The sequence below is a fragment of the Anabrus simplex genome, chromosome 1 (genome assembly GCF_040414725.1).
Source record: "Anabrus simplex isolate iqAnaSimp1 chromosome 1, ASM4041472v1, whole genome shotgun sequence".
Classification (NCBI taxonomy): Eukaryota; Metazoa; Arthropoda; class Insecta; order Orthoptera; family Tettigoniidae; genus Anabrus; species Anabrus simplex.
In genome coordinates, this window is record NC_090265.1 from 249109991 (window position 1) to 249137055 (window position 27065).

At 41.7% G+C, this 27065-nt stretch overlaps 1 protein-coding gene across 4 annotated transcripts in view; it reads right to left on the reverse strand.

Annotated features, from left to right (window-relative positions):
* The window catches only part of LOC136864544 (trypsin eta), a 243539-nt gene that overhangs the window by 57326 nt on the left and 159148 nt on the right, over positions 1 to 27065 (reverse strand). For all 4 annotated transcript variants that reach the window (XM_067141682.2, XM_067141672.2, XM_067141690.2 and 1 more), the window contains one exon: positions 6684 to 6790. In XM_067141682.2, the coding sequence (XP_066997783.2) occupies positions 6684 to 6790 (107 nt within the window). The remainder of the gene's footprint in view (positions 1 to 6683; positions 6791 to 27065) is intronic.

Consider the following 27065-nt stretch of genomic DNA (forward strand, 5'->3'; position numbering starts at 1 on the left):
GATGCGTGGGGTCTTTGAAGTAGTGAATCTTCCTTTGTTAGTTCGGCAATATAGGGCCTATACTTTCTATGTATCCTTAAGGATACTCTTCTCGAATAGCATCAGTGAAGTCTGTATATCCTTGGTAGCCATCTCACTATACCAAAATATGTTATTTCTACTTAGTGCACTGCAAGGAGAGCCAGTTACAACAAAAGTTACCAGACAAGCAGTAGCTTTACTGTGACATTTTTAAAACTGAGTTTAACTTAAGTTTCGAGGAACCTGCTAATGATACATGTGATGACTACGATGAGTTTCAGATGAAACTAAAAAATAATATAACGGACGAAGAAAGAATCATAATTAAATCAGACTACGATGCCCACTTTTCAAAGATAGATACAAGATATAGAACCATAATAATAATCATGTTATAGGATTTACGTCCCAGTAACTAATTTTTTACGGTTTTCGGAGACGGCGAGGTGCCGGAATTTAGTCTCACAGGAGTTCTTATACGTGTCAATAAATTTACCGACACGAGGCTGACGGTTTTGGGCACCTTCAAATACCACCGGACTGAGCCAGGATCGAACCTGCCAAGTTGGGGTCAGAAGGCCAACACCTTTACCATCTGAGCCACTCAGCCAGGCGATCTAAAAACAAGACCTATAATAAAAATCAGTCAAAAAACCTAAGAAAGCTCTGGACATATAATCTAACAATCCATGATGCTACAGAAAAGAAAGTATGTGGGATGAAACAGTTGCAGGTCGAGGACCTAAAAATTGTAATATTGTTTACTAAAGTGGGTTCTAAATTCAAATGCCACCGGACTGAGCCAGGATCGAACCTGCCAAGTTGGGTTCAGAAGGACAGCGCCTTCTGTCGCTTAAGTGCGGCCAGTATCCGATATTCGGGAAATAGTGTGTTCAAACCCCAACTGTCGACAGTCCTGAAGGTGGTTTTCAGTGGTTTCCCATTTTCACACCAGGAAAATGTTGGGGATATACCTTAATTAAGGCCAAGGTTGCTTCCTTTCTACTACAAGCCCTTTCCTGTACCATCGTCCCCATAAGACCTATCTGTGCCGGTGCGACGTAAAGCAACTGGTAAAATACGAAAGGAACCTTAAACTGAAGAACTTACGACATGAACTGATATTGAGAAGGTGAGAATCGTAACATTCATATGATTGTGTCATATTCTTGGATACCAATGTGTGTTCATAATCCCAAAGTAATCAACCACAAACAAATTCTTATTCAAGGGCCTCACTCATATGAAGGTAGAGGGTGTCCATGCTGTTTCTGAACAAGCCGAAAGGAAATTGGGCTCACATACCACCATTGCGACACCTTGAGATTGGAAACAATTTGTTCGCCAGTGCTGCTTCAAGAAATTGAGATGTATGACAGGCAAAAGTCAGACTTCAAAGATTTTGAAAGTCTTTTCAAAGGACGATCATCGCCAGAAGTTCGTCATCTGAAAAGTTACAGGTTAGCCAAGTTGTATATCTTCAAGTACGAGCAGAGAATTTTGATTCCCGGTTCTATAAAACTTCATTTCACGATAAATTTCAAGAGACTTATGTACAGCGGCGAACGTTGGGGAAGCATGGGATGAAGGACTTCCTGCTATATGTAACATCGTCCGATTTTATCTCCAGTTAAGCATGAAGACTTGCAAAAACTTCTTAGGTGGGTGCCTCAATGTTTTCACTATTTCTACCAGAACATCCCACAGACAGCGTCGAAACAAGCTGAGAAAGAGCCGGAGGATACACTGACTGACAGTGACAATGCAACACCAAGGAGGAGTGGTTCGAAAGGGATGAAAGTTGGGGAAAAAACAGAGACGGCACGGATGAATAATTGATGTTTATTTCAAACCGATATGCAGGTTACACAATGCGCACGGCATCGACTCAGTAGGATGTAGGACCACCGCGAGCGGCGATGCACGCAGAAACACGTCGAGGTACAGAGTCAATAAGAGTCCGGATGGTGTCCTGAGGGATGGTTCTCCATTCTCTGTCAACCATTTGCCACAGTTGGTCGTCCGTACGAGGCTGGGGCAGAGTTTGCAAACGGCGTCCAATGAGATCCCACACGTGTTCGATTGGTGAGAGATCCGGAGAGTACGCTGGCCACGGAAGCATCTGTACACCTCGTAGAGCCTGTTGGGAGATGCGAGCAGTGTGTGGGCGGGCATTATCCTGCTGAAACAGAGCATTGGGCAGCCCCTGAAGGTACGGGAGTGCCACTGGCCGCAGCACATGCAGCACGTAGCGGTGGGCATTTAACGTGCCTTGAATACGCACTAGAGGTGACGTGGAATCATACGCAATAGCGCCCCAAACCATGATGCCGCGTTGTCTAGCGGTAGGGTGCTCCACAGTTACTGCCGGATTTGACCTTTCTCCACGCCGACGCCACACTCGTCTGCGGTGACTATCACTGACAGAACAGAAGCGTGACTCATCGGAGAACACGACGTTCCGCCATTCCCTCATCCAAGTCGCTCTAGCCCGGCACCATGCCAGGCGTGCACGTCTATGCTGTGGAGTCAATGGTAGTCTTCTGAGCGGACGCCGGGAGTGCAGGCCTCCTTCAACCAATCGACGGGAAATTGTTCTGGTCGATATTGGAACAGCCAGGGTGTCTTGCACATGCTGAAGAATGGCGGTTGACGTGGCGTGCGGGGCTGCCACCGCTTGGCGGCGGATGCGCCGATCCTCGCGTGCTGACGTCACTCGGGCTGCGCCTGGACCCCTCGCACGTGCCACATGTCCCTGCGCCAACCATCTTCGCCACAGGCGCTGCACTGTGGACACATCCCTATGGGTATCGGCTGCGATTTGACGAAGCGACCAACCTGCCCTTCTCAGCCCGATCACCATACCCCTCGTAAAGTCGTCTGTCTGCTGGAAATGCCTCCGTTGACGGCGGCCTGGCATTCTTAGCTATACACGTGTCCTGTGGCACACGACAACACGTTCTACAATGACTGTCGGCTGAGAAATCACGGTACGAAGTGGGCCATTCGCCAACGCTGTGTCCCATTTATCGTTCGCTACGTGCGCAGCACAGCGGCGCATTTCACATTGAGCATACCTCAGTGACGTCAGTCTACCCTGCAATTGGCATAAAGTTCTGACCACTCCTTCTTGGTGTTGCATTTGCTCTGTCAGTCAGTGTATTATCTAACAAGGGAATTCTGTGTCTTGCATAATGCACTTTATTTAGTACGTTGAACTACAATTGTGATATTCATGTTCATTTCTCTCACAGAGAGGCCCCGTGGCTCAGGCGGCAGCGCATCGGCCTCTCACCGCTGGATACCGTGGTTCAAATCCCGGTCACTCCATGTGAGATTTGTGCTGGACAAAGCGGAGGCGGGATAGGTTTTTCTTCGGGTACTCCGGTTTTCCCTGTGATCATTCATTCCAGCAACACTCTCCATTCTCATTTCATAGCATCTATCAGTCATTAATATATCACTTTAGGAGTGGCGACCCCATCGTACTAACAGCCTATAATATGCTTCATTCATTACATTCCTGACCCTGTCAATGACTGGAAAACAGGTTGTAGGTTTTCATTTTCATTTTTCTCTCTCACAGTTTAATCCTGTGTAATAAAGACAAATACCGTACTTAAATAAACACGGAAAATAAATGGAAGGCAAGCTAGTATTAAACTCCTTGTGTGTAAATGACGACGTGCTCAACAATACATTTCCGAGAGGTAAATATCTTATGTGCTACCACCCCTGTGCCACTACATAAAAACATTCACAACGACGACGTACACGTAGAAACTAGCTGAAAATGTTATAAAAAGTAAGGTTCTTCAGAACTTTTGATTCGACTTGCCTTAAAGGTAGCAAAATATGAGCCTCGGATGCGCCTCTCTGTTCTCTTGTAAATGCAGTGAAATGACACACGATAGTTTACCTCTGGCGTCCAGAATTCTGCAAGTGGTTTATACAACATGTTTATAAAAACCGGAACACCTTGAAAGACTAGAGATAGGAAGTTCATATTCACAGGACATGTGCATTAGTAGTTTCTGAAGAAATGATTAGCATTTGAACCACGTCGGCCTTCAGATTCAAGGTCCACATTAATACCTCGGCGCACCACCACCGACAGGTAAAATGTGCCTGCGGCTCTCGTTGTCGCTATAAACCGAAGGTAATGGATCAGTGTGACTTGAGCAGACGTGCAGGATGCCTTGCAAACGTATGCGAGAACTGTACCATCAAATGAGTGAGTTTGAAAGAGGGCGTATTATTGGCATGAGAGAACGTGATGCATCCATCAGGGAAATTGCTGCTCGTGTGGGACTAAGTGTGTCGGCAGTGCAACGGGTGTGTACAGAAGTTCACAGAAGGCCGTAGAACACGACGAGATGGGTCTGGTCTCACCACCCAGACCACCCCCCGAGAAGATCGACACCTCATCCGAATGGCATTGCAGGACAAATGTACGTCCTCCTCAGCTCTGGCGCAACAGTGGACCAGTGCAACACATCGTACACAATCAGGAGTGACAGTCCATCGCCATTTATTACGGTGTGGGTTACCGGCGCGTCGTCCACTTCTCCGCCTACCTTTGACTAACATGCATAAACATGCAATGCTGTATGGAATGACGTCACTGGGGACAAGAATGGCAACAGATAGCGTTTTCTGACATCAAGGTTCTGTTTGTTTGAAAATGATGGCCGCATTTTGGTTCACCGCAGACAGGGGGAGAGGCATGACATTGACTGCATTCGCACAAGACATACAGCGCTAACTCAAGGCCTTATGATGTGGGGTGCTATTGGGTACAACCACAAATCACAATTGGTGAGTGTCCAGGGCACTGTGGCCAGTTTGACCTACGTGAATGACATCCTGTGACCCTTAGCCATACCCTTTCTGCATGACACCCCAGACGCCATATTTCAGCAGGACAATGAGCGACCACATGTTGCTGCACGAACACGTGCCTTCTAGTTGTCACAGGATGCAGATTGTTGTCCTGGTCCGCCCGATCACCGGACTTGTCGCTAATCGAAAATGTGTGGGATATAGTGAAACGACGGGTGGGGCGCTGTGACCCAATGCCAACCACCAAAGGTGAACTGTGGAACCAGGTGAATGCAGCATGGATGGCTATACCCTATACCCTATACACGTCGATACCATCACTCATGGAACAAGTTATCAGTGCCCATGGAGGACCCAGTGTCTACTAGGCAACAGGACACATGCTGAACCTATGTGACTGAAATGTTAATCGTTTCTGCACAACATACTAGTGAACATGTCCTATGAATAAGAACTTCCTATCTCTAGTCTTTCAAGGTGTTTTACCTTTTATGAACATGAGTGTATAATTACATTATTGGGACACATTCGGTGTCTACTGTGAGAATTTCGATATCTTCCTCTTCATTGAAATATCTGGATAGGATTGACAATCTACATCTGCACACACATACACATAACTTGGGCAGTTAATAACCAGATACACTCCAGGAACAATTGGTGGCCCCTGATTGATAGCACGGTGGGTCACCTAAAGAGAAAGCATTTCACGCTTGGTGTTAGAGCATATATCAAGCAAAACTTCAACCTTAGTTGGTGAGAAGCCTCCTATATTCAGTGACTCTACTATGACAACTGATTTGTTTTGTCCCGAAAGAGCAGTAGGCCTATTGTAGTAAGTCCACCGTTTATGATTGTGGTTGAGGATGTTCGGTATCGAGGAAGTTAGCCGCTTCACTGCAGAACGTTTCCCAAGGTACACAAATAGTTGACAATTCTCATATGATTGTTCTTCACATCGAGCAGAAGTGATATAGGGTAGATATGGAATCACTGGACTGAAGTTACAATGTAACACTTAACACATTGGAGATAAATTATTTCCTCGATAACGATAATGAACTGTACTTCCACGGATCAGTTTTGTCTGTATACAGTCCGACTCCTTGCCTGAATAGTGCGAGTACTGCCCTTCACTTGAGAGGGTTCCAGATTCGATTCCCGACTGGATTGGGGATTTTATCGCTTCTGATTAATCCTTCTGACTCGTGGACTGGTTGTTTGTGTCTGTCCCAACACTCTCCTCTTCATATTCAGATAATATGCCACACTACCAACCACCACAGAAACACGCTATAGCGAATACATCCCACCATATAGGGTTGGCATCAGGAAGGGCACCCGGTAGTAAAACAGCGCCAAATCCGCATGTGCGACGCAGTTCACTCCCACGACCCCACAGGTGTGGAAGAAAGTGGTAGAATAATAAGTTTTGTCCGTATCCAACCACAGGGTTTTGGAAACAAGTGACTGTAGTGAAAGGAGGAGGAGTAGAGAGACCAAATCACTTGGAGCAGGCGAGCGAGAATGCTAGGGGACGTGTGCGTGCTACTGAACACTGTATAGCAGCTCTACACAGTGATCATTTACTCAATATCCTTGGCCAGCTCTAGCTTCGACTATACTTAATTCTTTTAAAGGACCACACTTTATACTCTCTCATGGAATGTCGTATAGTAACAAGAGAAGACGGAACATTGAATCACTGGATGCAATTATACTTACTTTTCTGAGGCCGCTAACCTAGATGTTAGGCCCCTTAAATAATAATAATAATAATAATAATAATAATAATAATAATATATTATTATTATACTTACGGTGCTGAAGAGTTCCTTAGTGTGACGCAGTGGGCAGCCGTCAGTACAAATTTCTTGCTGAGAATAGTGCCACCACAGATGCCCCCCGAGTCCATGAACAGTAAGACCTATAAACAAGGGAAGATTGTTCCTCAGGTACTCCTTTTGAGCATATCTATCATTAGTCGTTACACTCGTCGCTGGTGAGTTATTTGCTAAAATTAAATTAAATTTCGTGTGGCTATTTCTAGCCGAGTGCAGCCTTTGTAAGGCAGACCCTCCTATGAGGGTGGGCGGCATCTGCCATGTGTAGGGAACTGCGTGTTATTGTGGTGGAGGATGGATAGTGTTATGTGTGGTGTGTGAGTTGCAGGGATGTTGGAGACAGCACAAACACCCAGCCCCCGGGCCATTGGAATTAACCAATGAAGGTTAAAATTCCCGACCCGGCCGGGAATCGAACCCGGGGCCCTCTGAACCGAAGGTCAGTATGCTGACCATTCAGCCAACGAGTCGGACAAGTTATTTGCTGAGAAAGAGATATTTGTGTTCAGATAAATACGATCACAGAAGACTCCCTGACACAATAAACTTGCAGCCTATATTATACGGGCATACATGAGAAATATTTGACCGCGAAAATCAATCAATCAATCAATCAATCAATCAATCAATCAATCAATCAATCAATCAATCAATCCTGATCAGCATTCAGGGCAGTCGCCAGGTGGCAGATTCCCTATCTGTTGTTTCCCTACCCTTTTCACAGGGACACTACTGGCAGCAGGCAGGTTACGTCCAAATATGAAGAGATAACAACAGGGCGGTCGCTCTCAGCATGTTCCTCAACGCTACCCGTCTAATGTAACCCCTTGCATTAGTTAGCCTAGGCAACACTACATTTGCTGTCTACATATTGGCAATGGGTAGTGTGTTCAGCAACGACGAATACACAGACATCACCGGATGATTTGGCCGTGCGGTTAGAGGCGCACGGCTCTGAGCTTGCATCCGGGAGATAGTGGGTTCGAATCCCACTGTCGGCAGCCCTGAAAATGGTTTTCCGTGGTTTCCCATTTTCACACCAGGCAAATGCTGGGGCTGTACCTTAATTAAGGCCACGGCTGCTTCCTTCCAACTCCTAGGCCTTTCCTATCCCATCGTCACCACAAGACCAATCTGTGTCAGTGCAACGTAAAGCAAATAGCAAAAAATAAAAATAAAAATACACAGACATGATTTTAATCTATGGAGAATCTGGTCGGAATGCAGTTGAAGCTCGCAAACGGTTTACACAGGACGTCTGCCTTCCATACACGTATTTCGCGGAGCAGAGTTGCAATTAAAAGCTAATGGATGGTTCAAGGCAAGGTAACTAGAATAAAAGGTAGGTGGTTGAAGCTTCCATTGGCTGAAGCGCTATGACGTCACGCGATATGAACGATAGCGAGTAAAGTACACAGTCGCAGTACAGCAAGCCTGTGAGTTCTCGTGCCTATGAAACATCTTCTCAATCTTTCATCAAATTATAGTCTGGTTTAGTCCGATTCGATAAGTAACGGCACTTCCAATAGATTTAAAAACGAGAAAATGCGTTAAATTTCGTCACATGCTGAGCAGGTAGAACATCAACTATCAAATACATGACATATAATACGATAAGAAATAAAATATTGCCATGCAACTCAAATAATTAATTAATCTCCTGATGAAGTAAATATTTATATCAGAAGATGTCACAACTGAATAACTGTGTAATATGTTATTTCGAAGTTTCCTAAACTGACTGGATTTATTTGTTTTGGTTTTGGTGTACATCAAGAAGTTTGAACTTGTCTCCATAGATGCCTCTATAAAAAACTGAGGTCATGCACTCTGGTGCAAAGTTGAATAATTAGTGATTGGAAGAAGTTTTGTGTGTATAGGTTTTCTCAACAGAATTGGCTTTCATTTATTTTGGCACTTCAACGTGTGCAACACTTCCTTCTCATCCCGCTAGCTTTTGAATCTCGCCAATAACAAATTTTCTGTAATTATTTTTCAGCCAATCACATGCTTCTTGTAGGTTTTTGATTTATCCTGTAAAAATGTGAGTGTGTGTCCGGATTTAGTCCAGAGCCTCCTCGAACCCCGCTCGGGTATATAAGCTGCGGCTTTTTCAAGCTACCTTGTCTTATTGATCGTCGAATCACTAAGTATGTGTGTTAAGACGGAGGCGGGGTGCCTCATTCTTCTGCAGGCAGAACATCAGCCCAGGGGCCTGTTCCACGAACGAACTTTGCAACTTTTCAACTTTGCACTTTTCACTTTTCAATTCTTGCAAAGTGCAAAGTCTTTCTGTTCCACCATGAACTATGTTGTACTTTTCACTTTCTTCGTAAAGTGAAAAGTCTTTGCGAATGAGTGATCCGATCGAGTTTATTCCATGAGCAAACTGTATAGGCGTAATACTCTATGATTTTAATGCTTTACTTTTCGCGGCGAACTTGGCGGTATAATTGTCGTACCGTTAAAGTTTTTATCATGGGAAAGAAAGGTTATTATAAGAAGCTGGCTGTGCTGGAAGTTGTCAAGGAGAAACGTGACATCCATTTTTGACAACTTTAAAGATAACCTCTCAAATGATGACACACATCAATGTTAACGAGAGTACCGTCAACACATATACACACAGAAAGACATTCACCCTTCATTAGAAATCCCGTCGCTATATTAAGTGGATTATCAGGCCAACGTACTGTTAGGAAATATTACATTTACTATAACATCTACGACTTTGGTAACAGTTCTGCAAATAATTGATTTTGATGTCCCATGCATTGCTGTTACACAGTACAGCTGGGCACCATTTACTAAAAAATGTAAACATAAGAATTTGTTATTTTTCGGAAAGGAATTTACTTCTTTATGTTTCAATAAATGACCGATCATTTCAAGAATATAGTCAGCCTCTGTTGGGATAATACGAAATCACTCGCGATATTACGTCGAAGTGAGGTTATGAAAATTAATCCTGTCTTTGTACGTTCTATTATTGGATTCTTCATCACTGTTCTCACTTGATGCTAATAAAAGCTCACGTCGTAACGTGTTTATATCACTAAACCAAATTCTACGCCGAGTAACTAATGTACATACTTGTTAATTAACATATGAAAAGGGAATCATCTCTTTGCAAGATTTATGAAAACTTTTCACTTCATTTCTTTGCACTTTGCATTTCTGTACCAATGGAGGAACAAAACAGGCTCGAAAGGTGAAAAGATTTCTAACTTTTCACTTTTCACTTTGCAAGCTAAATCTGAAAAGTGATGCTGGAACAAAATCTGAACTGAAAAGTGCAAAGTGCAAAGTGAAAAGTTGCAAAGTTCGTTCGTGGAATAGGCCCCAGGTAATGGCCACCAGTTTTATATCTCTGTATCTCCGCAAATTTACCCGAGGGGAGATTCTAATTTCTAACAACGTAACCATCCGGTTTCCTAAAAATGTAAACTACTTCTGGCTAATGTAAAACTTCATTAAGTCTTAAACTGTACATCGAGGCTAGTGAGTGCGTTACCCTCTCGAGTTCCCCTTCAATTTATCTTGAGGTGACCACGATTTTGTAACCGTTTTCCTCCTGTAAATTATCAATTAACTTGTCCTTCGAGTCACCTCAGTAGTTTGGGATTAGCCTCTGCGCCATCGGTCCACAAGCCCAAGTAGTTTTTTAAAACTTGTTTTTCAAAGAGCGCATTTTTTAGTTGGGACCAGTAATTTAACCTGTTCTTTTTTTTACAGAGGCCCAGTAGTATGGGTACTAGATACCCCTGTATTAACTAGATTGTAAATTGTAGGTTGTGCCTAGAGAGGCCAGACTGTAAAGTTTTTGTAAAGTTGCCTTGAGTAGGCTATAAGTGTTCGGGAGCGCAGACTCCTTGGTTGAATTTTGATATTTGTGTAATAATGAGTGGTGCCTTTGGAAGGCCTTAAATTGTAACGGTTGGAGCAAAGTGCTCTGGATAATTTGTGTCTTGGGAGATTTCTCTCCTTGCCTAGCTAAATACTATATTAGCGATGTTGTGAACTTGTAAATTTAGAGCTCGAAGCTCAAACCTTGTATTTTACCTATCTGTGAGTTTTCTAGTCTTGTAATGAAAATAATTATTATACCTGATATATTGTTCTTTTACTAAGCGAAGAATTTGGTTTGTTAATATTTGATTTCCTGAAAAAAATAACCTTTATTGTAAAACTTTTTATTAATCTTTGACTTTCTTAGATATAACATTTAGCCAGCACCTACTTTCACCACTCTGCGTTCCACAGATACCCCAGAACAATTATTATTATTATTATTATTATTATTATTATTATTATTATTATTATTATTATTATTATTATTATTATTATTATTACGGGGATATCGTGGTGGACAGAGGGGAAAGAAGGTGCGGGCATTGATGGGTCTATCTACGACAATCAGAAGATTAATTAAAAACTTTAAAATTAGTTATATTTTGTTTTTGCTTTTCAAAATAACTTTACAGTTCAGGTACAGAAGTTCATAGGATGGGGTAACAATTTTAGAATATCGAATAACGATTAATTAAAGAATTGATTAACAACCTTGAGCTTAAAGCTCCTTAATTTTACACTCTCCATGAGCTCTACAGCTCCTTTCAAAAACAGTCAAGGAGACGAACCTCCCATTCTCTTTTACTTCACAAGAAGCCAGAGTATTTAAAATATCCAATGTTTCAAGAGCACCTTTTGCGCCACACAATTGTATAGGAGACTACTCCCCAAACATTACAACGTTACGGCCTTCCAAAGGCACCATTCAATATTCACACCAACACCTTTACGTGAATAGAAGGACATCTATGCTCTACAAACTTTACACTGAGGAAACTATTTCCAGAAATTTCCAGGCCTGTCAAAGGCTCAACCTGCATTTGACAAATTCCAACAGTATGCACTGTCTTAGACACTCAGACACTTAGACACTTAGACACGTAAGAAAATTAAATTGAATTTTACAGGGGTATTAACAACCCATTCTACCGGGCCTTTGTGGAAAACAACAGGTTAAAGTTACTGGCCCAAAATCAACAAACACCTTGAAATTTGCAATTAAAAGATTAAAACCCTATTTGGGCTTCTGGCCAGAAATTACAGAGGCTAAGCCTATACTACTGAGGTGACTAGATGGAGAATATTTAAGTTACAAAAGTTACAGACAGAAAACGGTTACAAAGTCATAGTCACCTCAAAGTCCAGTTGATAGGGAACGCAAGAGGGTATCACACTCTCTGTTCCCGAATTTCGTTTAAGTTCTTTTGACTTGTTTGAAAGTTACATGTTAGAAACTTAAAGTTACATTAGTAAAGATTGGAAACATTCCCCTCGAGCTAGCTCTTAAAGACTATTATTTAATTAGAATTAGAATTGCCATTACCTTGAGCTGCTGGTCTACTCGACGATGGACGAGGCTCCCCGCCTCCTTTATACACACGCACTAGACTGGAGCGATGAATAAGACAACCTGGTCGAAAAATATGCCAGTTTTTTAAACCCGAGAGGAAAGATCCAGAAAAATCTGGGCTAAGGCCCGACACGCCCCCAATTCCCATTGGGTAATTAAATACATACCCGATATATGTTATTGGTGGAAAAATAAATATAGAGAATTTCCTATTGGTCAATATTTGAAGTTGGCGGACAGAGATAGAAGTGTTGTAAACTTTAACATACCAAAAACAAGGAATAAACAATTGCACCCTACGGGTCAGGGTGACCACAGTATTTTTCCCAACTAGTCAGTTACATACCTCATGCCTCCAGAAAAATGGTTAATTTTTCTATGTTTTGGTTTTACGTGCGTTCAAAGAGAAAATAATGACACCACATGCGGTCCAGTACTACGTAATTCAACGCTCAGTAGTGGATTTGTGTACGCAAACTTCAGTCAACCTTTCGACAAACACATCTGTTTAACGAGAACCTTACTCACTAAGTATAACTACAGACTATCATTACAAATGAAAACTCATTCCATTCTATAAAAAAATCAATTAAGAAACACATTTATTAAATTATCAAGACTTGCGAAAGAAATGGTTAATATTAAATATTGCTCATGATCTTCCAATTGTCAACCTAATAAATAAATATCCTAAGTCAGCGCTGGCTTATTCCTAAACTAAGTTTTCATATCTTAACATTCTGGGTCGCGTATTCCTGAAATGAATTGTTGCTTTGTTTCATCTTCCTATGAAAATTTTACATCTGGTCATTTAAGTATACAGTATATCATAGTCTTCTGATCACGGTCAAAATTCGGTATATCAGTAAATTATTCCATCACTCACGGTGATAATTATACACCCTCATCAAAAATACAATCATTACATTGTTCAAATTATCGTGGAAATGAACTGAATATGCATAAAGTGTTCTGAATACTAATATCAGTGACCTAAGTTACATTGAAAATTAACTGAGTTCGTTGGTGTAGACTATAGTGAAGAAAATGAAATATTGAATGACGCACTAAGCTTCTCGGTCCAATTGCCATTTAAGTATGGCTCCTAGCTAAATATTCGCTCTAATAATATTTCAGATTAACAAAGCATCGATGATATCCTACGTAAATCTCAAATAATTTCCCTACTCTAGCTATATAATTTCTTATGTAACGTATTCCAGTTCAATATGCACGTAGCCAATAAGCATTTTTTTTATATGGATGTGCAAGTGCCTACATTAAGGTATTTCAACACTACGTTACCATACTAGTTACATTCTAATTTGATCTTCCACGGAATTAACATTCATTCAGAATACGACACAGTCATGCATTCATATACCCATCACCGGTTGTTATAATAGTCAAACCACTTTCACACTTCATTAAAATATGCGTAATTTTATTGTCCATACCTTGCAATAGTTCCTCCCTGGGGCATACTTAAATTCCGTAGTCGCTTTACTTTTGCTTCTATATCGCACATTATATATATATACGTTTTACTTCCTGTTAATCTGCGCAATAATACATTTAAAGTATCATATATACTTCATTATTTCATTACTAACCTTCGTTTCAAGCCATATTTAATTCATTTAACATCTATAATTATCGCGTTTAACCTCCAATATTAATTAAACACAACGATACATATCACTCCAATAGCGCAGAATTCGTTCCTCAAAACGCATTTTGTCTTACAATTTAACATATAACCCCAAATTCAGTATCTATTTTTTTCAATATAATAGCACAGCAAAGAGTATGGTAATTTTACTTAACCAATTCAAACATGCATCCCTCTGTGACGTAAACTGGGTTTGACTGGCATTACATCATTCATGGATCTCTCCAACTAACCGGGATTCTATGAAACATATGTTACACTACGTCGCACTTTTAAATCGTATTCTTACTTCCTTCGATGAGATGATATAGTAAATATGTTATCAATCTGTCATGAGATATCATCTTAAATATTTCACACTGCACTTTCTTGTATTCACTGCACACTTAATTATCTCACGTTTAGGCTATTCAGATCTATTGCATATACTGGTAATACTCTACATAAGAAATTATACTACTTAATACAATTAATTAGCTCGCCATTCAATATCTCGGGCCTTAGTTGCTCTTCGGTCTGGTCACAGGCCTTGGATTGAGAACTATGCAGGTTCTCCATCACTGGTATCTCGGGTAGAGTGACCTCCTCCACACGGGTCGGGTGGTTTTAGCTGCCAGGATGACATCTCCCTCCAGGTTGGTCTATGCCGATTTAGCAAGCCATTATCTGTTCAGGAACACAGTAGACAATATCCATCGATACTGGAAACTGTGAACTCATCATGGTTCTGCGAAGTATATATATATTTTTATAATGATTGCCTCTTTATTTAGGCTATCGTTGCTATTATTTCCACTTAATATAGCTCAATTTCAAACTCTCGCGACTCAATCAACTTCTTGTTTCCGAACGATTTTGCGTCTAAGTGTTTTGACGAACTTTTCGAAATTTCTGGATCTTATTTCTTCTTTACTGTATTTCAACGTTTATCTCTTCGTTTTCTTCAATATTACCGACCTCGGAGCTTAAAATTCACGTTAGATACTGCAAATCTTGCTTATTTTTTAGAGCGATGTTCAGGAAGTCTTATCCTTACCAGGTCAATTTTTTAAGTCAGTTTTTATAATAATCCGATTGACCCTTCTTATTTTTTTAAAACAATTCTATCGATTTTACACCATTGTACACCGCCTTCATAGTGGTAGGTTTAAGTTAATCATGGCCTTCTGACATATATAAGTATCGATATCCTACTACACATTTCTTTGCCTTGGCTGGCCTCTATCTTTCGTAGGCGCCATTTTGTAATACGTCCAGTAAATGCATCGGGTACACAATACAGTTTAGTAAACCTTAAAATAACAAATTACTTTGCAATACTAATAGCCCGTCTTCACACCAGAGGGCATAACATAAGTTATTTTTGGTAGAGACTTCTCTTGATAAAAGTTCAAACTTCTTGTATTAGTAGTTGTAACTTTAGGATGGCAGGTAGCGTTCTTCCAGGCGCTTGATTTAAATGAACGGGGCGGGTGTACCTCCTGGTATTATTATTATTATTATTATTATTATTATTATTATTATCCGTCTATACGTACATGTATTTAGTGTAAATACATATTTCTATACTTGTCCTAGCATTTTTAAATTGGGATACATCTAAGTAGAATAATTGTAGTGTAGTTATTTTATTACTACCTTGCTTGCATTATTGTCGTGAAATCTTTGTGTAGGATACATTAGTTCCTACCTCTGACAAATTATATATTTATATCCACAGAATACGCTATTTTATTTCACATTTCTTTGAAGAGATAAAAGAATAACTTACGAAGGCAGGTGTAAGGATTGCAGGTGTGAGTGGGTTGGGGGAAGGGATAGTGAGTTTGAAGGAGATTAGGCTTGTAACGGAGGACAGGAATGAAGATAGGGCTCCCTCAATCAATATACAAGATGCGGTAGGTAGGCAAGAGGGAGGGGAAAGAAGGGGAGAAGTTGTGGTAGACATGTGGCTAATGTTTCAAAGGGAAGGAAAATTACGGCTAAGGGGTTTTTTTTCAGATAGTCGGCCCGGAGAGGTGTCGATAAGGAATCGGTATGAATCACTACAGGGAAATCAGAAGAGGAAATATCGCGATCAGGGAAGTGTTACAGAGGAGGTGCGAGGCAAGAGGAAAGGAAATGGTAGGTAAGGGAAACGTAGAATAGAGGATATGAAGATGGAGGTGGGACAGTGTAGTGAGAGCGAGAGAAGCAAGGAGAACTAGGATATACAGGTATCAGGGGAGTAAAGGGAGACAGGAACAGGAGGGAATCTAATGAGTAGGGTGAGGCTGAGGCTCTGGTCGTTGCCGACTAGATTTGTTAGGCGTGTGACGAAGTCTATGGAAGAAAGGGAAACAGGGTCGAGTGTACCCGAGAAATTAGATTAAGGCATATGTTGAGGAAAATAGAAGGAAGGAGGAGGGTAAGGAGAATGTGGTAATCTTCCACGTTGGTACCAACAACGAAAGGCAAGCATGAATAGGTATTAACATAGTTCGGGATGTGTGGAACCTGCTTAAGGTGACCCGGAGGAAGTTTAAGGAAGCGGAGATTGTTATCAGTGGAATACTCTGTTCGATAGATATTGACTGGAGGGTGACTGGGGATTTAATTGAGACTATGGAATGAGTTTGTGGGAAATTGGAAGTGTGATTTTTAGATTCTAATGGATGGGTAGGTGAGAGTGATCATTGTTCAGATGACCGTCACATAAACTGCAATGGTACAGAAAAGTTAGTGGGTTCATTTAGAAGACTTATGAGGAGGTACATTATTAAAAACGGGGTGGACTAGGGAGCGGTGATAATAGTATAGGAAGCAGAAAGTCAAGTAAGGGAGGTATAAAATGTTTAAACTGAAGAAATGTTGTAAAAAAGAGGGATATAATTAATTTAATAGATATACCGTATGTATGTTTACCAAATATTGTAATAGGAATTGGATTATGACTGAGAAGTGATATTATGAATGCGAAAAATTTCTCCCGGAACTGAAGTGTCTATTGCAGAGACGGGTTAGGAACGGTAGGAGAGGGAATATTCATACTGGTGAAACAAGAATTTGTAAGCTACGTAAAAGTTAAGGATGAGAAACATACAATTCTAGACGTAAGACTAATCTCTAAGGATAATAAGGAACTCGATGTTTTTGGGGTGTACAGATCTGGAAGAGATGGCTCTGACGCTGGTGCGGTACTATTTGATAAGTTAATCAGCTATGTGAGGAACAGCACAGAAAGGAACGTTATTGTAGCGGGTGATCACAATTTACCAAATTTTAACTGGGAAGGGAATGCGAACGACAGAAAGCATAACCAACAAATGGTGAATAAGTTTATATGGAAAAGACAAGTGAATCAGAAAGCGACAGAACCAACTAGAGGGAAAGTATTCTAGATGTGGTGCTGATAAAACCAGATGAGCTCCATGGAGAAACTGAAGTGATAGATGGTGTTGGCACTGAGCTACATTCTCTCTGGTAGAATAGACAAAAATATTAGTTACATACAACATGAAAAAATGTAATAAAACACTGAAGCATAATAGGTTTTAACACACAGGTTGGATTGTTGTCAAGTCCGCAACCAATAATGAGCAGAGCCCGCTACGGCTCGTTACGAGGTATGCATTGGTGCGTGCTGCTATCTGGCGTAGCACATTTCTTTCAGGCGGGTTGTACACCACAAGGGGCCGAAATATGATACACGCCGAACATGCCACCCACCCAATTTATTTACATATTAAAATTGATAAGATAAGTTTCACTGAGATATACAAGGGGATGATATGTAAAAATTATCAGTTCCAATGTTTCAAAGTGGACATAACAAAACAAGTAGCTTAAAATACAAACACAAACAAAGGGAAGCATTATTTACATTCACATGTTGTACTGCACTATCTGCTAATTCTAATATTAGGCATTCAATCTATATATGCTACCTAGTTTACTTCATCAAGTAAAGAGCAAACTTTGGTAACAGGCCTTTTGTAAGACCCTCTGCAGGTCGTTACGGTTACGACACGAACCCGACTGTCTGTCCTAGGACGAGTTCTTCAATGATTCCAATACGCCACATTAGTGGCGGAATGTTATCCTCCTTCAAAATCACAAGCCGCCATGTCTGAAAATTGGGCCGATTGAGGAGCTACTTGGAGCGTTGTTGAAACTGGCCTAAATAGTTTGCCACCCACCGCTTCCCGATTAGTTGACGGGACTGCTGTACCAGTTGCCATCTTAACAGGCGTGATGATGGACATAAGAGACAATCTAGTTCAGGGAAAAAATCAAATGCTCTCCGATTAAGAAGTTATCAGGGTTAAGGAATGCATACTCATCAGGACTGTTGGATATGGGAATAATGGGACTGGAGTTCATACATGTCTCAATTTGAGTGAGCCGTCTAATCATCATTTCAAGGGTTAGATTAGTAGTTCCAAGCTATTTTCCTGAGGTGGCGCTTCATGGACTTAATGCCAGCTTCCCATAGCCCACTGAAGTGAGGGGAGTTGAGGAGCAATGAGGTACCACTCGATTCCTTCCTGCGCGGTGAACATTGATACAGTAGATCTTTGGAAAAGTGATGGCGTGACATTTCACTAAACGTTTTCTTTGCTCCAGTGAAGTATGTCCCATTGTCGCTATAGATGTGGCTGCACCGACCACGACTCGATATGTATCTTCTTAAAGCAGCGATGAAGGTCTTAAAGCATGTGATCTAATAACTGACCGGCCATTGGGAATACAAAATCGTTCTCACAGTGAGGCTAAAAGAAGCTGGCTCCCAGCATGCAACAACCGTATATGTTCATTCCAAATAATCAGTTTGGTTACATGATGCTTAGCTGGTATTATCAGGGGGTGTTTCTGATCACATGGTGCATCAGTGTTATCCAACTTACTGCCCACCCTCAGCTGATTGTCCCCATCCAGGAATGGATTTAACGTGAGCAGTTTGCTGTGAGAGGGTAATGCCTTCCCATGCTGCAAGGCTTGTACGTCCTGAGCATGAGATGAATGCTGTACAATGTACACGATAACCGTTAAAGACTCTCGCATTTCAACAGTAGTAAGCGGTCCATTCCGCCTTAATGTTGCTACCTGCCTCACATTGTGATGAAACCTGAGAAGAGGAATGACTCGGTAGTCTTGACCAAGTGGAAAACGTGCTGAAGAAGTTCTCCGTCTCCACATATGTAGCACATTTTCATTCTTCGTCACTCAGGTATTTCCTTGGTATATGCCTATTGGCTAGCTGGAGTGATCCATAGGTATCCCACCATGACCTGTTGTTTCGAAATTGTGGTTGTGTCTGCTGGTTTGTCAACTGATTCAACATGTGTCCAAGCTTCCCAAGTTGTTAGTCCCTGGATATCTGTAACATTATTGGCCACATAGGTTTTCCAAGATGAAGAGCATGCAAAAATCCAGGCCAGAACAACGGCGAAATCTGTCCAGTTATATCGCTGGGTGATTTGGAGATTGAAAGCCCTGTAAATATTACAAATCAATTGACTTTAAACGAGAGCACCATTCAACTCAAGCCTTGAGAGCGTCATTAGATGCAAAGGTGCAACCCTCTATTTGGAAGACAATAAATGCACTGGGCTTGTTTCCACTAAGGCTTGTGCAACGAAGATAAACACAGGCACAAAAGGCTATTTCTGAGGGCATCAGATAATTCGTGCTGGCACTCATACAATCTGCTGTTATCCTCCGTGGTGTACGAATTGTGTTCAGTTCAGGGAGTTGCTTGTTAATTTTCTTCCATCGTGTCTGAAATTCCAAAGGCTCATCCCAATTTAAACGTAGTAGCCAAAGGACTTAGATGAATGATCACCGGACTAGGAGACCTAATGGATCGTATATGGAGGTTAAATTAGCCAGCACCATCCTTTTGTCCATACTGCATTCTTGTGGGTACAATCTGTGACACGCAATTGTAATTAATCGCTATTGGGATGCCAGAGTAGGCCAAGAGTCTTCACCGCACCATCTTCCAGGGAGAGGCTGCAAGGTATCCGGTTCTAACGAAGTTTCGACGGAATAGCCCTTAAGATGTCGGGGTTGTTGGATCGCCATTTCTAAATAGGAAACCCTCCAGTCTCTAGTAGTGAGGCGATATCATTATAGAGTTGGACTGCGTTGTCAACACTGTCTGTACGTCAGTAGGTCGTCCGTGTAGAAATCTTGTTTAAAACTTATGATGCCGAAAAATATCTGTGTTGACCCTCAAGTGCCACCTGAAGTAAGCATCGATTGGCTAAGTGTGGAGCTGCTGTCATAGGTTACAGAGGTCAAGCGATAGATTTTTAGTTGTTGACTAGGACAACTGCGCCACACTATCCTTCGGAGATCTGTGTCAGGCTCGTTTACCTCGACCTGTCTATACATTTTCTCGATGTCAGCAGTCAATGCGTAAGTGTGTGTTCGGACGGGAATCACGATTGAAAATAAATCCTGCTGAACTGTTCGCCCAATTATCATTAAGTCATTCAGCCAGAATGAAAAAGTGGTTTTGGCAGAAGCATTGTACACTACTCTGACCTTGGTAGTGCTGCTCGTGTCCTTAACTACTGCGTGGTGAGACATATAGTAACATGGCTGTGACTGGTTGACTGGATTGATGACTTCCACGTGTCCTAGCTGCAAATACTCATCCATGAATGCGACGTATTCATTCTTAGAGTCAGGTTGCCGTTGCAATTTTTCCTTAAAACCAAAATACCGCTTAGTATTGGTGATGGAATCTCCTAGTTTTCTAACCTCCTTGCGTAGAGGCAATCTTTCAATAAATCGTCCAGTCTTGTCATGGCTGAACATTTTTCAGAAGTGTTCTTCACAAAGGCTCTCTTTCTTCGATTGTTGACGTGTTATCAGCTCCTCGTGTAACCAAAAGCGTTCAACCTGGGCGTGCAAATGTTCAGTTGTTGACAAGCAGGAGGTTGCTGCCTTATCAGCGAGATTCAGTGGATAGTTGTCAATCTTCATGATGTATTCTTGATGAAGAAAGTGGACCAGTAATACGACGCAACACAGAATATACGACGCGCCCATTGTAAGTACCAACTGTATGGTTAAGGTCGCGCAGCTGTGAGCTTACATTTGGGAGATTGTGGGTTCTAATCTCACCGTCGGCAAACCTGAAGATGTTTTACCGTGGTTTTCCATTTTCACACCAGGAAAATGTTGGGGCTGTACCTTAATTAAGGACGCGACCGCTTATTTCCCACTCCTAGCCCCTTCATATCCCATCGTCATCATAAAACGTATCTGTGTCGGTGCAACGTAAAGCAGATTGTAACAGCCTTACGATGTCAACACTGACATTAAAAAACCTCTGAGCTGAAGTATTTTTGTAGAGTAAATTCCCAAGGAATATTCGTTTATTTCTAAAGAGTCCAGGACAAATAAATACTGAATTGTTCTTATGTTGACACGTCTGGTACTGATGGTACATAACGCACTGGTTCATCATAATATTCCATCTGTTCGATCCCTACTCTGAGGCGCTGATTGGAAGGAGTAGTGAGCACACGTAACGGAATAATAACAGAGGAGTGTTCACGGCTGTCTGCGGCCTGGACATTCTAGCTCTGGAACTTCGGACTGTTAGGTCACCAGCATAGTACTGTTCGTTAAAAATGAAAAAACTTGTGGTTTTTCATTTGATCGAGTATTTTATATGATAGCATTTCTTTTAATCGCAACATTCCTACTGACGTCATTGTCAGGACCTGTGTTGACGTCTGTTGTGAAAACCACTAAGACAGTCTTCCTGAGGATGTAAAAAGGAAGGTGCAGAGTGAGTGTCTGCCATTATAATGAAAATTCCCCAACTTTATTGTAACTGATGGTAGGTAGGAGGGCCTACAATTCCAATGAAAATTTCCTAATCCAGTCTTCACATGAGAAAAGACGTATGGTGAATTCCTCATCGCGTTTCTGTGGTAAGGTTAAGAGCTATGTAATTTAATACAATCTTACTCACAACGTTTACACTACCTAACCTAGAATTCTGTAGCGAAGCACGGGTACATCAGCTGGTGATCAATAAAATGCCCTTCAATTTATGGGAAAATGCTATACAGTAAGTAAAACATGACTTTAAAATAACAGACCTGAATTCTGATGACAGTGTAAGAAATGTTTTACAAGTAATTTTATCCCTGTTCTGTTCATTGCATAGCTGTTGTATTTACAGAAATAATTATCTCCTAATTTACTTGGAGCTGTATATAATATGGACATCAAGATTTGCTGGATGTAGTGCTCTCTACTGCCTCAAGGGAAGTGTCCTGGAGCGTGTGACTTTGGGTCGGGGGATACAACTGGGGAGGAGGACCGGTGAGGAGGACCAGTACCTCGGCCAGACGACCTTACCTGCTATGCTGAACAGGAGCCTTGTAAAGGGATGGAAAGTTCGGAAGAGGCAGACAAGGAAGAGGGAAGGAAGGGGCCCTGGCCTTAAGTTAAGTACGATCCCGGTACTTGCCTGGAGGAGAAGTGGAAAACCACGGAAAACCACTTTGAGAATGGCTGAAGAGGGAATCGAACCACCCTCTACTCAGTTGACCTACCGAGGTTAAGTGGACCTCGATGCAGCCCTCGTACCACTTTTCAAATTTTGTGGCAGAGCCGGGAATTGAACCCGGGCCTCCAAGGGTAGCAGCTTATCTCACTAACTACTGTACCTTTCCTTACCCTTTTTAGTCACCAACAACTGCTGGTCAGTTTGGTTCGCCATGAAAGATATAGTTGGCAAATGTAAGATTATGTCAGAAAAATAATATATTTCTTTATATTGTCACTTGTGGATTTTTATCAATCTGACGATGAAATGCTTAAATTAAAAACACTTTAAAATGATACAAACATTCTTCAAAATGACCTATATTGACCTACAAACTTCTTGAAAGATGAAATAATGATAGATCATCCCAAATCAGCAAAAAAATGCAAAAGAATGCAAAATAAAAACGCGTTATTATCCTTCGTTATAGCGTACAATGAATTTCTATACTGCTCAGCAACGTTCTAATGTGAAGGGAAAAGAATATGACATTTCAACAACATCCGCCCCCTAATAATGATTTACAACTGACCGACCCGACCGCGAACACTTTCTAAATTTGAACCGAAAGGTGAGCTCATCTTAGCGTAGCATCATGAAGGATGTACGATAATATTAATTACGGGCCGTGCCCATGAGGGCAGTGAGGGAAGTGCGGAGAGAGATGACGACACAGTACGTGTGCTCCGATCCTCTTTTAAAACCCGGTGGTCTTAAAGGGTCACACAAAACTTGACAGGCTTAAGGGAACCCAGGTTGGTAATTGTAGCTTATAAGCCCAGTTCGCGTGCATTCTTGCTTAGGAGATGTATGTATGTATGTATGTATGTATGTATGTATGTATGTATGTATGTATGTTCAGTCCGTCAGCGATGCCGCTGGTGGGATCCTCAACAGCCCTGCCATCAGCTGTCATAGATGGCCTAGGCATCACTGGAGAGGCGTACTAGGGAAATGAGGAGTGAGGTCGTTTCCCGTTGCTTTCCTCACCGAGCCAGAGTTGCTATTGCATATCAGTCTGCCAAGCCCACTGAAATGCGTACACCAACCGACCCTATGAGCAACATTTTCACACCATTCATAGCAGGGACTGGCTGCATAAGGAATGGCGTTACTAGTGTCACTCATACCTCAGTCACTTTCATATTGTCAAAGCCAAGGATACGACACAGACAGATCTATATAAGACCAGTTCGCGTGCATTCTTGCTTAGGAGATGCGCGAGCTAAACTGCTCTCCTTGTAGCAGAGTTGCTTGGGGCTAGCGAGCGCGAAGTAGGATGTAGGCCCTATACACCTTCGTTTCGAACCCAATATCTTCCGGATGCAAGCTTGTACCTCTCACCTGTACTCAATATGGTTTAGAAGGCAATACTATAATTATTTTTCTGATTCTATTCAAATTCCTTATATGTAATATGGAAAGAAGCGTATGTTTTTTTATAAGATACATTAACATGTCCATTTAACATTTCCCATTAATCCTCAAGCAGTAACTTTGACAGTAGTATAATAAGCGGGTTCGGCCGCCTCCTCCTCCTCCCGCCGCCTCCTCCTCCTCCCGCCGCCTCCTCCGCCTCCTCCTCCGCCGCCGCCGCCTCCGCCGCCCGCGGGAAATTTGAATTTTGGCGGGAAATTTGAATTTTGGCGCGAGATTTGAATTTGTAAACAAAGCCACGTGCTTTTTGACAGCTGTCATCGACAACAACGCAACGCTAACCTCACTGCTGCCATCTTGACGGACCTAAACCTCACTAGTACCAACCTAACCTAACTAGCGTGAGGTAAACAAACCCACGTGTTTTTTGACAGCCACGTGCTTTTTGACAGACAACAACGCATCGCTAACCTCAGTACTGCCATCTTGACGGGTCTAACCTTAGTGGTACCAACTTAACCTAACTAGCATGAGGTAAACAAAGCCATGTGCTTTTTGACAGCCACGTGCTTTTTGACAGATTTGTAAACAAAGCCACGTGCTTTTTGACAGACAACAACGCATCGCTAACCTCAGTACTGCCATCTTGACGGGCCTAAACCTTAGTGGTACCAACTTAACCTAACTAGCATGAGGTAAACAAAGCCACGTGCTTTTTGACAGCCACGTGCTTTTTGACAGCTACCATCCGCCATCTTTAAACTACAGAGCGCTGTGCTGCCCTCTTGCGTCACCTGTCATCGGCAGTGCTGCCATCTTGGCGGGCCTAAACCTTAGTGCTACCAACTTAACCTCACTAGCTCGAGATAAACAAATCCACGTGCTTTTTGACAGCCACGTGCTTTTTTTTGACAGCTGTCATCAGCCATCTTTGAGCACCGTGCTGCCCTCATGCGGGGCAATTTCGTCAGCTGTCATCCGCCATCTTTAATCCAGAGAGAACAGTGCTGCACTCTATGTGGTGGCGGCAATTTGAAAAATTCTATGTGCTCTTGTTGGGAAACAAAGCCACGTGCAGCTGTCATCGGCCATCTTTAATCAATAGAGCGCTGTGCTGCGGGCAATTTCGTCAGCTGTCATCCGCCATCTTTAATCCAGAGAGAACAGTGCTGCACTCTATGTGGTGGCGGCAATTTGAAAAATTCTATGTGCTCTTGTTGGGAAACAAAGCCACGTGCAGCTGTCATTCGCCATCTTTGAGCGCTGTGCTGCGGGCAATTTCGTCGGCTGTTATCCGCCATCTTTAATCCAGAGAGAACAGTACTGCACTCTATGTGGTGGCGGTAAATTCCACGTGCTTTACAAACCTATGCGCTTTTCTGACAGCTGTCATCCGCCATCTTTGAGAACAGTGCTGCACTCTATGTGGCGGTAGCAAATTCCACGTGCTCTACAAAGCCACATGCTCTTTTGACAGCTGTCACCCGCCATCTTTGAGCACTATGCTGCGGGCAATTTCGTTAGCCGTCATCCACCATCTTTAATGAACAGAGCACCGTGCTGCCCTCATGCGGGGCAATTTCGTTAGCTGTCATCCGCCATCTTTTAATGAACAGAGCACCATGCTGCTCTCTGTAGTAGCGGGTAATTTGAAAAGTTCTGTTAACTGTCATCCGCCATCTTTAATCACCGTGCTGCCCCGGTGACGGCAAATTCCACGTGCTCTTGTTTGGAAACAAAGCTTTTAATCCAGAGAGAACAGTGCTGCCCCGGTGGTAGCAAATTCTACGTGCTTTACAAAGCTATGTGCTTTTTTGACAAAAAAAAAAAAATTCTGCTCTCGAGATACTTACCGAACTATACTTACGAAACTGCTCATCACCTTCTTTCTTCCATGAGTAATAAACAAAAACTCTATCCTGAAAATAAGGAGCGGGAGGAAGGTGATACCTAACCTAAAATAAAAGAATATGCCAATTCTACATTATTTATTTACATCTTGTATGTACAAGTTTTATCTCGAATCATTTTACCCTAGCGTACTTCTCGATGCAATTCTTGAATGTACAAGTTTAGACTTGCCGTACCAGCGTTCCTCTCCCGAATTGTGATGTAAGACAGCGTAACGTAAGTACACACACACCTCTAGCATAATGTTTATGTAAAGTAGTACTTATCAATACTACTATGCCCCCAGGCTAGCGTGTTGGTAGAATTTGGGATGACAAACCGTTTACAATCATCGCTATTAAGGGCTACCTTACTAATTAAATGTGTGTACAACTGGTGCTTCTTGCTTCTAATGACAGACATTTGCTTATGCAAAACAGGTGGATTACTTTTAATGCAATTGTTATAGTTTTCAAAACTTAGCTGATTCTGAACGACATTCTTTTTAACCCCCTTCAATCTCTTTATTTGTAATTCATTTAAGAGTTTTATGCAATATGACTTGGATTTAGTACCTACAAATGAATCGATAATATTCCCAGCACATTCATCTTTCATTTTACCTAGAACCTTTTTGTTCACTAGCGGCAGATGATATTGATTATCTGCAGGATAGTTACTCGTATCAAACCTACCCAAGTCAGGCTTTATATCATTGTAATAGTCAACAGTTTTGATTTGATAAATAAACGAATCGGTATCTGTGTAGAGCAATTGCGCATTATGCGCGTACTTCTTCATCATATAATCGTAATGGAATTCATACATGAGTGTTTTAGCCAATTCAAGTACTGTGAAGCCGACGTAGGTAGGTTTGTCATACTTAACCTTGACACGATTCATCTGTATAATAACTAAATTCTCATGTATGATGGTGCAGCTGTGGAAATTCGGTTTACTTATTAAATAGTTAGCACCATACCTTTTCTTAATATTATCCCAGTTTGTAATCAATTTTACATCAACGCGTTTGTCAACATTCTCCATAGTCTTACCAAACACACTGTTATTCATGAGCTTGTAGAAATCTTTTTCAAACTCGTTAACCGCATTCGTTCTTAAATTATTGTTCAGATCGATATATGGCTTTAGCCACGGTAACTGATTAAATTCTAGTACGCGATGAATTTTGGATAACTTCAAACCATGCTGCAAACACTGTTTTAAATTTCGGTAATGAATGATATACTTAGATTTATCGCATAAATTAGCAATGAGCATTTTCGTCGTTGATGCAATGTACGGGGACTTCATATTTTCAGGGCAGAACGGTAGGTCATTATGAGAAGTGTGTAACTCTTTAGGATACTGTAAGTCAACTTCGAGGAAATAACCTTTATCAGCTTCATCACCTAGGGCGTGTAGCTGTAAAGCATCAAT